This window comes from Emydura macquarii, unplaced genomic scaffold (genome assembly GCF_026122565.2).
Source record: "Emydura macquarii macquarii isolate MOO-44397 ecotype Brisbane River unplaced genomic scaffold, CSIRO-AGI_Emac_v2 contig_320, whole genome shotgun sequence".
NCBI classification, from domain to species: domain Eukaryota; kingdom Metazoa; phylum Chordata; order Testudines; family Chelidae; genus Emydura; species Emydura macquarii.
In genome coordinates, this window is record NW_027130457.1 from 10,310,752 (window position 1) to 10,322,970 (window position 12,219).

The 12,219-nt window shown below is 39.8% G+C and overlaps 1 protein-coding gene across 3 annotated transcripts in view; it reads left to right on the forward strand.

Moving 5' to 3' along the window:
* The window catches only part of CTNND2 (catenin delta 2), a 1,025,780-nt gene that overhangs the window by 810,956 nt on the left and 202,605 nt on the right, over window positions 1-12,219 (forward strand). For all 3 annotated transcript variants that reach the window (XM_067570033.1, XM_067570040.1, XM_067570046.1), the window contains one exon: window positions 6,576-6,789. In XM_067570033.1, the coding sequence (XP_067426134.1) occupies window positions 6,576-6,789 (214 nt within the window). The remainder of the gene's footprint in view (window positions 1-6,575; window positions 6,790-12,219) is intronic.

The window sequence follows — 12,219 nt, forward strand, 5'->3', positions numbered from 1 at the left end:
TGGTAATTTACTATACCAGATCAGGAAAAAAAGCTATCAAATAAGTCACACACTAACGTAACATCACACAGCTATATCAAGTGTATCCGTATTGGCTCAGACGCATCATCAATATAATATTGACTTTTTATTGCATCAGTTGATACGTTGCATGTTGACCAGATATATCACACGGTAAATTAAGTATATAGTAAGTCATTGACACTGATAAATTTCCTAGAAGAGACACACTAAGAGCTGACCATGGTTTGTCCACAACTGAAGCTAGTGCATCAATCAATAATACAGATGAGACAGCCATGGAAACTGATAAATTACCTTTCCAAAAGGTTTATCATGTGACAATAGGGAGCTCAATGTTAGGAAAATAGTGACATGTAGAAACTGTTTAGTCATGACATCTGAATGCATTCAGATGTAATTCAATGGCATCTGCATAAATGCATATACAGCTGTGGATATAGGTGAATATATATAATTTGCCGCTGTAACTTGAGTACCACTGTGGCAAGAAACTGGCGGTTGTTGTTGTAGAACGGGAAAAATCTGTCAGGCCCTATGGTCTCTGTTTTTCATTCCATAGTTACTGATGTCACACATTGTAGCAAAATGACTGATACACTAGGTATATATTTTTTAATCCAAATGTTTTCTGTCATTGTGTTCCATCAAATCACATAAGCATCTCTCTCTCAGAAGAGTGAAATACCGAGTTCTGCACTTCATGTACCTTTTCCTGAACTGATGTATCAAGTTTAGTACTTGATATATTAAGTTCAGTTCTTATTCTATTTCTTTCAGTAAATGTTGCATATTGTGTCTAGTGGGTGATATAGCTACTCCTCATGCAACACATCAGGTTTGAAAATATGATTTACTAGAAGAAGCTGACACGTTTGATTCAAAAGGTTGGTGATGGATTCAAAAGTGAATGTTTCTCCCCAGTAAATATATTTGATTTAGAAAGCAGCAAATCTGCTTCATTGCAAATGACCATATTTGCAGTGGTTGAGTTTTGGATGCAGAACTTATACTTTTTGATCTATTTTTGTGTTTTCTGAATTGAAAGGCATCAGTGTTCCTCCATGTTGCACAGGCAACAGAGTCACAGAGAGATGAATGAACTCCTGGGCATGTGTATGAAGTTATGTACTATTATCCAGTCGCACCCATAGCCAACCTCTGGTTGTACCACTGACCACTGTGCTTTATAGATAGCCTGCAAAATGCCTAGACAGTAGGGAACACTGAATGGCAATTAATACTCTGGGGAAAATATAGATTATCTTCAAATTATTACTATCTGGCTTCTGTTCCTAGACTTTGTTACCACAGTGATGCTTAAATTAAAATGTTTTTAATTTAAGTACTTTATTCTTCATAATGTAAGTATTATGTGAACAAGAAAGTTCTCTTCTGTAAATTGCAAATAAAAATATAAGTTAACACGATATATCTACATCTCTCTATTAAGGCACTTTGTATTAAATGATTCATATCCTAGAACATCGATGTGATGTGATGGTACACAGGGAGCAGAAAAGCGATAAGTGTTATTTCACCAGCATATACTGCTCAAATTTTTAGACTGAAAAGGTACATATTTAAAAAGGGATGAAAGTGTCTTGCATTCTTGGTTTCAAATAAACTGACTAAATGTATGAACAAACACAACATTAATCATATTAAATGACTCCAAGATCTCTTTCTTGAGTAGTAACAGCTAATTTAGATTCCATCATTTTGTATATATAGTTGTTGTTATGTTTTCCAATGTGCATTACTTTGCATTTATTAACACTGAATTTCACCAGCTGTTTTGTTGCCCAGCCACCCAGTTTGTGGGTGAGATCCCTTTGTAACTCTTTTCAATCAGCTTTGGACTTAATTATTGTCAGTTAACTTTGCCTCCTCACTGTTTACCGTTTTCTCCAGATCAGCTATGAATATGTTGAACTGGTTTCCTATCTTTCAATCAGTTACTGATCCATGAGAGACCTTCCCTCTTATCCCATGACCGCTTACTTTGTTTAAGAGCCTTTGGTGTGGGACCTTGTCAAAGGCTTTCTGAAAATCCAGGCATACTAAATCCCCAAGATCTCCCTGGCCCACATGGTTGTTGGCCCCCTCAAATAATTCTAATAGATTGGCGAGGCATGATTTCCCTTTACAAAAAGCCGTGTTGACTCTTCTCCAACACGTTGTGGTTGTTACTCAAGGTTCCTTGACCCAGTAACTTTTAGTCTCTGGGAGTGAGTCTTGGGAAATAAACTAAAGGAAACGCAGTACCTCCGCCTGCTATGGCTGGAACAGACAAGTCAAAACCAAGTGCTCTTAACTTTAAAGCTTTACTTCATTGATCTCATACATTTAGTTTGAACCTCTCCTATGATGTTTTTAAAAAAGTTTCCATGCAGTTTGTAGGTATTTCACTCTTGTAACAGTTAAATGGAAATTAGAAAGAACAAACTTTATTTTTGTGTAGTTCCCTTTTTGAAGCTAAATTCTACTGTTTCTTTGGTATTTTCCCTCCTATAAGGATGTTAAATTTAATTACATTATGGTTGCTATTCCCAGGCAGTTCAGCTATAATATATTGGACCTGATATTCTATGCCATTTAGGACTAAATCAGCAATTGCCTGTCCATTTGTGCATTCCAGGACTAGCTGCTCCAAGAAGCAGTCATTAATGATACCTAGAAATTTTCTCTCTCCATCCCCTCTTGAGGTCTCATGTACCCAGTCAATAGGGAGATAGTTAAAATCTCCCGTTATTATTGAGTTTTCTGTTTTTGTAACCTCTCTAATCTTCCTGAGTATTCTACAGTCACTGTCACCATCTTGGACATGTGGTGGGTAGTATGTTCCTACTGCTCTGCTCTTATTCTTCAAGCATGGAATTTCAATCCATAGAGATTTTGTGGTACTGTTTGATTCATTTAAGATTTTTACCTCTATGACTTTTTTCACATATAGTGCCACTCCTCCACTAGCATGACCTACTCTGTCATTCCTATATATTTTGTACCTTGGTATTACCATGTCCTATTGATTATCATCATCCAAGTTTCTGTGATGCCTATCATATCTATGTCCTTGTTTAATACCAGGCACTCAAGTTCACCCATCTTAGTATTTAAAGTTCTAGAATTTATGTACAATATGAAGTTGTCTGCCTTCTTGTGATGAAATTGAACGGGACTGTTTTTTGTTTGACAGTTTCTCTTCAATTCCTACCCATACTTTCTTAACTTCTATCCTGTCCTGTTCACTAGGATATAGAGTATCCGCTTTAACAAATCCTCCCCTAAGGCATCTCTGTGAGTGAACTAAGTGCTCCTCCACACCTGTTGGTTTTCCCCTAGCCCTTAGTTTAAAAACTTCTCTACAATCTTTTTAATTTTTACATGCCAACAAGCCGGTTCTCTTATGGTTTAGCTGGAGCCCCATATAGGCTTCTTCCTTCCGAAAAGGTTTCCCAGTTCCTAATAATCCTAAATCCATCTTCCCAACACCATTGTCTCAGACATGCAGTTATGCCTGTCTAACTGGCCCCGCATGCGAAACTGGAAACATTTAAGAGAATGCTACCATGGAGATCCTGGAGTTTAATCTCATACCTATCAGCCTAAATTTGGCCTCCAGGAGTTCTCTCCTGCCTTTTTCTTTTCCATTGGTACCCACATGTATCATGACCACTGGCTCCTCCCAAGCACTGCACATAAGTTTCAAGAGGTCCGCAACCTTTGCACCTAGCAGGCAATTCGATATGTGGTTTTCCCAGTCATCACAAACCCAACTATTTATATTTCAACACTCAAATCTCCCATTACTATTACCTGTGTCTTCCTGATAACAGGGGACCCCACCCCTGGAGGGGTATCCTCAGTGTGAAGAGGGTATGATGACATCATCTGAAAGGATGGTCCCAACTATGGAGTGGTTTCCCTACACTTCATCTTGATGTTCTCCTTCCCAGAGACTATCATTCTCCTCAATAGCACAGACTATGTCAGACTGGATGTGGGACCATTTTACTTTATCCCGGAAAGTCTTGTCTATGTACCTCTCTGTCTCCCTTAACCCCTCCAGTTCAATCACTCTTGACTCAAGAGCCTGTACTATGTCTTTGGAGGGCTATGAGCTGCTTGCACTATATGCGCACACATGACACTTGCCCACAAGACAGGTCAGTGCATACAGTGCAGTAAACTGGATAGCCCCCACTCTGTTGCTGACCTTCTGCCCGCATTTACTCTTGCTATGATTTTTTTTTTTTTTTGAGGGGGGAAGTTATTGGCCTATATTTAGAGAATGTTTGTTAGGTGTATCTGGCTCTCATGCTTCCTCTCAGAACTGCTCTGTTTGCTGCTCCTGTTCACTAGCTCCTTTGGTCGCTTATGACCTGGCTTTTTAAACCCCTGTTCTCCCAAAGTTAGCCCTGCTTCCTTGTAAAGGACACTTAAAGGGAATTAAGGATCAAAGAATGGCAGGCTAGAGCCTCATTAAGAAGTTCTCCCATCACCTAGCAGGCCGCTAGGCTCAGCACACAGGCAGCCAAACATACCACACTGTAAACTTCAATCAAGCATGCTCATGGCAAGCAAACACGCATTCAACAACAAACAAACTAACTGACAACAAGCTCACCACAAGGTTCACATAGTTGCTTCTCTTTCACCTGGAGAGCTCCCTCACAAAACTCCCCTGTTTGCTGCTCCTGTTCACTGGCTCCTCTGGTCCAATAAAATATAAATAAATAAAAACTTTGTCCTTGCAGCTCTAGCTACTTTCCCTCTTCCCTGTCCCAATCCTTTACCTCAGATGTTCTTGTGCTTTGTCTTTTATGTCCATCTATTTGCACTAGCCTTTTCTTTTCATTTAATCTATCCGCCATGTATATGATTGTAATTATACAAATGATTATGTCCTAAAAGTAACTATACATAAAAATATGGCAAACCACTTAGCCTTGAAAATGACATAGATAAATCCCACTCATTCCCCCATTTTACAGGCTTCCTCTGTAAATTCTGCCCCTTCCCCAAAACAATAAAGTAAACCATGTCTTTGACTAGTTAAATGGTGCTAATGTTGTATGCTCATGAGTTTTGCATCAGAGAAATATGATTTGAGAATGCATTCTGGGTTAGCCAATGTGTCTGATTGAACACAACATAGTGGCATTCAAGTGATCATTTTCATTTGGTTAATTCTAAGATTTGTTTTTTGTCCTACCTCTTGCCTAATATAATGTTTAGGCACTGATTTGACAAAGTGCTTAAGTATGTGATTAACTTTAAGCAGATGCTTAAATGCTTTGATGAATCAGGGTCTTAGAGAAATGGATTAAACTGATCCTTTAACACAAAACCACACCCATCTTTTTCTAAAGTTATACCTGTTTTCCCAAAGAGTGTAAAACTGTGTGTGTTTGTGTGTATGCACATATGTGTGTATACACACACACACACACACACACATAAACAGTTTTATATGGTATGGCCATTGATAAATTGCAAAAAAATGTCTAGGTTGGCTTATAATATTTTTGAATTATGTTATTGATTTGTCTTCTTTAATATCATGGAGTATAGTTGAATGGATACATTGCCATAGACATATTTTATAACAGACTTGTGTATTAGCAATTCATTATGGGAGTTCTCAAACTGGCTTATAGTATTATGGACAATGTGTACATTTTTCAGAAACACCTGAGTGACTTAACAGCCAAAGCCACATTTCCAAAAGTTCACTTGTTAATTCACTTTTAAAAATCAGACTTTTAGGCTCCTAAGTTACTCAGGTGCTTTTGAAAATTTCATCCCATATCATAACAGGGAAAAATAGGTTTCTCATGAACCCATCTCCTCCCATTCATAGTCATGCAGATCACCTCATTTTCCTTAGACACCTCTTGAATCACCTCTCCTCTCGTTTGTGATCATATAACATCCTTGTGGCAACTGCAGCAAGTGCTTACATTAAGAGTAATATATTATATGGGAAGTATTTCTAACCATCTTCAATGCATTCAGTGTTTTATCCTTTTTTAAAATATAATTGTGGTTCCCTGTTGCTGGTTGTCCTCTCCTTCTGCTCTCCTGAACATGCTGCCTGGTTCTCTTCTATCTTGGATTTTCTTTTCCTATTCTTTTCATGTTCCATTCATAGTTCCTGGCTGTACTGCTGGTTACAACTCTCACTGGGGATTGGCAAATCAGACCTGAGGGCAGATGATGGTTCCTGTCTCTCCTGGCTCCCATTTTGGCTCCAGTACAGGAGAAGTCCCTTGTTGAGGCAACTGTTTTGGCTTCTCATTGTTTCAGCTGCTTTTACAGTTTTCCAGGATCTTCACTGCATAGAGCTTTGCTTTCAGTGTTTTTCATGATGTCATAGAGGAGGAGCCAGCACCATATCACCTTGTAGCTGTTCATGGACCACAAGAAAGTGCTGTGAAGACCATTGGCGGTGCATACCCATAGTTTGAGAACCTTTAGTAAACTGAATAATGTGTGCACTGCACTTGCTTATTCCCTAATGCCATGATTGTCACTTTTGGCTATTTCAGATAAGACGACAAGGAGGAATACAGTTACTGGTGGACCTGTTGGATCATCGAATGACAGAAGTCCACCGTAGTGCCTGTGGAGCTTTGAGAAACTTGGTGTATGGGAAAGCAAATGATGACAACAAAATTGCTCTGAAAAACTGTGGTGGTATCCCAGCATTAGTACGGTTGCTCCGCAAGACTACAGATTTGGAAATCAGAGAATTGGTCACAGGTTTGATTCTTTCTATATATATATATATATATATATATTTTTTTTTTTAATGAATATCAAATACTAACTAGGTACTAGCTCAGTACACAAAGTGATGTGTATCAGTTGCTTCATCAATAAACTTTTGCTTTATCACCGTCTTCCCTACTTTGCAATTATCATATGCCAACAAGTGTACACTTTCAAGCTCTTTGGACAGGAGAAATATTGGCTGAGTTCAGTCAATATCTAACAAACATTTACTGGAGCAGCAGTGATTTTCTGAGCTGGTGCACTGTTTTCTTTCCACTAATGGAGCTATGTTGATGTGATTGCATTCTATACACAGGTTATTCTTGGTGCTAACAATTCCATCATTGGTTATGCATTCCCCCTTTGACTCTATAATTCTTTGAAGTGGAGGTAAACTGCATCATATCCTAAGTAGTGCAAAGCCTTCTCGACTCCTCTTTGCTTCTTATAGAACTATATATAAGGGAAGTATGTTGAGGTAATGGGCAATGTTTTCTTTCAGTGTGAAAATAGCATGCTGAATAGTGTATAAATACAGAGAGCAGAGTGAGATTGTGATGTTTCACTCTGTAATTTGGATTGGTATATTGTGGTGTCACCCCAATTCCTTACTTTTGGAGTCCGTTGTACTTTGCTTTGCTGTGTGAACCCCCACTTCTGGGCAGTTTACACATAGCCTTCTGCAAGCAAGCTGATTTTAACTCAGTGAGTGAGTGTTTCTGGCCAGCCACTCATGGGATTATGCAATAGAGTGACCCCCAGCAAACACCCCCAGTTCCAGATGCAACCCTAGGGAACTTCTGTCTTACAATGTTTAGTGTTGCCCACTGAACACTGCAAGTTCATAATTAATTCATTAATTTAACAAAGAAATTGATATGCACTAGCTTTGTTACTTTAAATGGAGTTTTCACACACCTTAAACCACATGCACTGCTTTATATAAAACAAACAAATTTATTAAGTACAGAAAGATTTTAAGTGATTATAAGTCAGAGGAAAGCAGGTCAGATTTGATCAAAAGTAAATAAAAGGCAAATTGCATTTTAAACTAAGCTTAACACTTTCAGCAACCTTACAGTCTTAGATGATTTTTACCACAAGCTGGCAATGCTTCAGTTGCTTGATGTTGTTTGTAGATGGGAGTGGAAGAGAGAGCTCACAGCCAAAATGTTCCCTTTTTACCATCTCCTTCACCCCCCTGTAGGGCCTCGGCCCCCATCCTTTCAGGATCAGGTGACAAACAAAGGTAAAGAGATGATTTCATTCTGTGACAGGGTAAAATCTGGTCTGCAATTGTTTCTCAAGTTGTTTCATTTTTAACTGAATTTGGGAATTGTGGATTTTTTTGAGCCATGCAACAAACAAACAAACAAACAAAACCCCTCACTGTTAAATTTTCAGGGTTTTAAATATTTTGATCCATTTTTTACCAGAATCACCCTAGTTTAAAATAATTAAATGTTAAAAGCAGTTCCTTCTTTTTAGGGATTTGTTTGTGTGTTTTCGTGCTATGGGGAAAAGTACACAGCTGAAAGAATACCTGAAATATACTGCAGATAGTATTGCAGTGGGCAGATATGAGTAGCATGAAAATGAGTTATAAAGCTTCTTTACATCAGCTTGTTTTTGTCCAGTAGAGAAGAGAAGTGGAAATGTGGCATAATCACTTGTAAACTTTACCCTCCTCCCAATTTGATTGCTAGTTCACATGAAGGTTATTTATTTTTCACTCCTGTTTGCAGTATATCACAAACTTCCTTTTCCAAAGAATGGGGCCCTCTTTCAGTGATGACTGCATATGAGCAGAGTTCACTTTTCATAAAGCTTTGTCATGCTACATCAGCTCCCCCTTCAAAAGGAGGGTACTTGCAAATATGTGAAAGCAAATATGCAAAGCAAAAACCATATGAAGATTTTAAAGTCTTCTGTAGTTTAACCCTTCACTTGACTTTTAAAGTGTCGAAGCAAAATTAATTTCATGTTACAAATAAAAAATCTTAAGATCTCTTTAGTTTTTACAATGTCCATATTTCCATTGAAACTTTTTTTGTTTCTAATGAGTATGATAAAAAAATCTAGTCTTTAGTGATACAAGGATCAACATACACACATTCCTTCCCGCTTTCACAGAATCTAGTTACCTCTGTGGATCATCCGCTGTTTAAGACAATTGAGAAGAACACCAGTCATGTGTTGATTCAGAATTTCCTTGCTCGAGGATGTGTGAATCAGCTCCATGATGTATTTTAAATGTAGATTTTTGTATTTAATTTTGTTTCTTAATTACACTTTTCATATCATACCTGTTATCCAGGATTACTTAGATTCTTCTTGTCAAAAAGATGCTGTGGTACATGGGGCTCTGATAATGCATCCTGCTGAGTGACAGAATTACTGACGAACCGAATAACATGAAACTACTATTCAGTTTCAAAATATTTGTTCAGCTCTTGGTTGTGTTGTCTGTCTCCTGACTCCGGGGAGCACTCTGCCTACTTACTCTGCGCAAATGAGCAGCAAAGTGCTAATGAACTCCAGCAATTAACTTCAGTAGCTATAATGGAAGTTTCCATGTTATCTGTTGCTGTAATGCCAAAGAGATCATTATCATTAGATTTTTTAAAGAGAATAAGCTAAGCTACCCTATACATTCCATTCATTGAGCTATGTATCATCGAATTCTCATGCACTGTCAATGAAATAAAAGAAAATAAGCTAACATGCCCTAAAACTGGTTATCTTTAAATTATATGACTGCTAATGATAGGTGTCAAACTGTGACCTCTAATAGTTGTACCCAGTAGCCCCAATGAAAGCTGTAGCTAAGAGGGAGGATCTCAGTCCAAAAAAGTACTGAGCATATATAAAAGGGAGGAATGAGTAGAACTGGGCACAGAGAAGCTGTTGAATGGAATCAAAACCATTTGTAGCTCAGGATTTCATTACATTTTTTACTTATTATATATCTCACCAGCTATTTGGTTGTGTTTCTATGCTTCTCTGCATGGGAAACACTTCGGGTATGATAATGAATTGGTAGTGCTAGTGCTCTGCTGAGCTCCTATCCAAAGTAATGACGTTAGTTACGCCACAAAGCTTGAATCCTTCAGTAGCAGAGTGGTGTTGGGCAGCGACATAGTTATACTGACCTAATTCCCCATTTAGACAGCACTGTGCCAACAGGAGAGCTTCTTAATCAGGGCTCCTGCTTGCTCTCTGTAAATACCCTGTATTATGGGAGCTGCCACCAGTCTGATTTCTTCCTTTCTATCCTTTCTGAAAAGTAGAAAATAACTCCCTCAGAAGTCTCCTCTTGTAGTGGTATGAGAGAGAATATACCTTTGGTACTACATCTAAATTGGTGCTAGATGCCAGTGAAAGGAAGGTTCTGCTGGTTGTAGATGCCCTCTTTGAATGGGATGAAGGGGAGATGGTGAGTGAATGTATTGTATGGATCAACAATATAAGTTATATATAATTATATAATGTGACTGACTATATATAATGTTCCTTAGCCATCCATCCTATAGAAAACTTATTTTCATTCATTTTAGAGGGTATTATTGGCTCCATCATAGTCCTATAGCTGTCTTACTGACTTATATGACCCCCATCACCATAGTATCTCAGTGCCTTGGTCATTAATGTATTTATCCTCACAACAACCCTGTGAAGTAGGGAATTATTATTGTCCCCATTTCACAGATAGGGAATTGAGACACAGATGCCCAGATCCGCAAAAGGATTGAGGCATTTCAACACTGACCATCACAGTGCTTATGGCCAGATCTATACTACGGACCTATATCAGTATAATTATGTCGCTTGGGGTGTGAAATCACGCCCCAGAGTGACACAGTTATACCAACCAAACTCCTCTTGCAGATAGCACTGTGTTGACAGGAGAGCTTCTCCTATCAGCATAGCTACCGCCTCTCAGAGAGGTGGATTATCTATGCTGGTGGGAGAAGCTCTCTCGTTGGCATAGTAGCATCTTCACTAAAGCACTAGAGTAGCACAGCTGCACTGGTGCAACTGTAGCACTGCACATGAAGGCAAGCCCTAACTTTTAGGTGCCTAGAAAATCACATGAACAACACTGCAATCCGCAAAGCCTAAGTAAGATGCTGAGACAATGTGTGGGAAGAGAGATGTGCATGGAGTGACTGGAGAAGGGGGACTGGACCCTGAGTCTCCCACTCCCAGGGGGAATGCCTTGACCACCAGGCTACATAGTCATTCTGTCTATCTCTCTGGCCCAGCTTGTTTCACTATGGCTAAATATTTAGTCATTAGGTTAGAGGGAGAGAAAACATGTGAGCATCAAAAAGGGAATGACTCTATACTCCAGTAGTTAGTGCACTCACCTAGGAGGTGGGAGACACTGGGTCCAATCCCCCTGCTCCAATGATTTCTTTCATTATGTATCCACAGTGGAACAGCTTCAACAGGAGAGACAGAGGGAGCCCTACATCAGAATATCCCATAGCGCAGTGGTTCGAGCCTTCTTCTGAGAAGTGCTTGACCCCTGTTCACATCCTTTCTCCTCCTCTGGCAAAGAAAGAGGGAATTGAGCCTGGGTCTCCCACATCCCAGGCAAGTGCTCTAATCACTGCACTAAAAGTTATGAAGTGGGCACCACCACCTCCTCCTCCAGTCAGGTCTTGAATGGGACTTGATCCCCTAGGTGGCATCTGAGCACAACTACTGGATCAGACCCTGCACACAAGTTAGGCAACTAAACCCCTATCTTTTCCCCTGGTTTGTGAATTGCTCTGTGGCTTAGGTGGGAGATGCACATCCAGATGCCTAGAGGGAGGCAGTGGTGCAGAAGTTGAAACATGGGCACTAAGTAAGTTTAGGCATCTGCAAAGTTTGTCAATTTTGTTGACCAAAACTGGGCCTTAGGTACCAAGAGACCTTTATGGATCTGGCCCAGAAAGACACAGAGTTCTGCCAGAGGTCACACAGAAAACCTTTGTCAGAGCAGGGACTTGCACATGTGTCTTTCACAACCCAGACTAATGCCCTAACCACTGGACCATCCTTTCTACAATTGTGTACTGTGACAGGGGCTACTGGAGGGTGGTAGAAGGGCGCTATGTTAGCCTAAGAATGAACAAGGCCCTGTTCCCCTAGCAGCTGCCCAAGGCTTCCTCCAGGCTGATTAGGGCCAGCTGAGGCCAGAGCCAGCTGAGGCCAGAATCAGCTGAGACCCATTAAGCACTGCCTGGGAGCAGATATAAGCTCCCTGCCAGGCAGGCAGGGTGCTCTTGGAGTTTGGAGAGTGGGAGAAGGAGAATGAGAACTGTGAGTGGTGGGCGCCAGAGGAAAGCAGGGGCTTGACTGTTGGAGTGGCTACTTAGCCCCAATGAAGACCAGAGTAGGGAAGCAGCCCAGAGAGGAGACTTTACA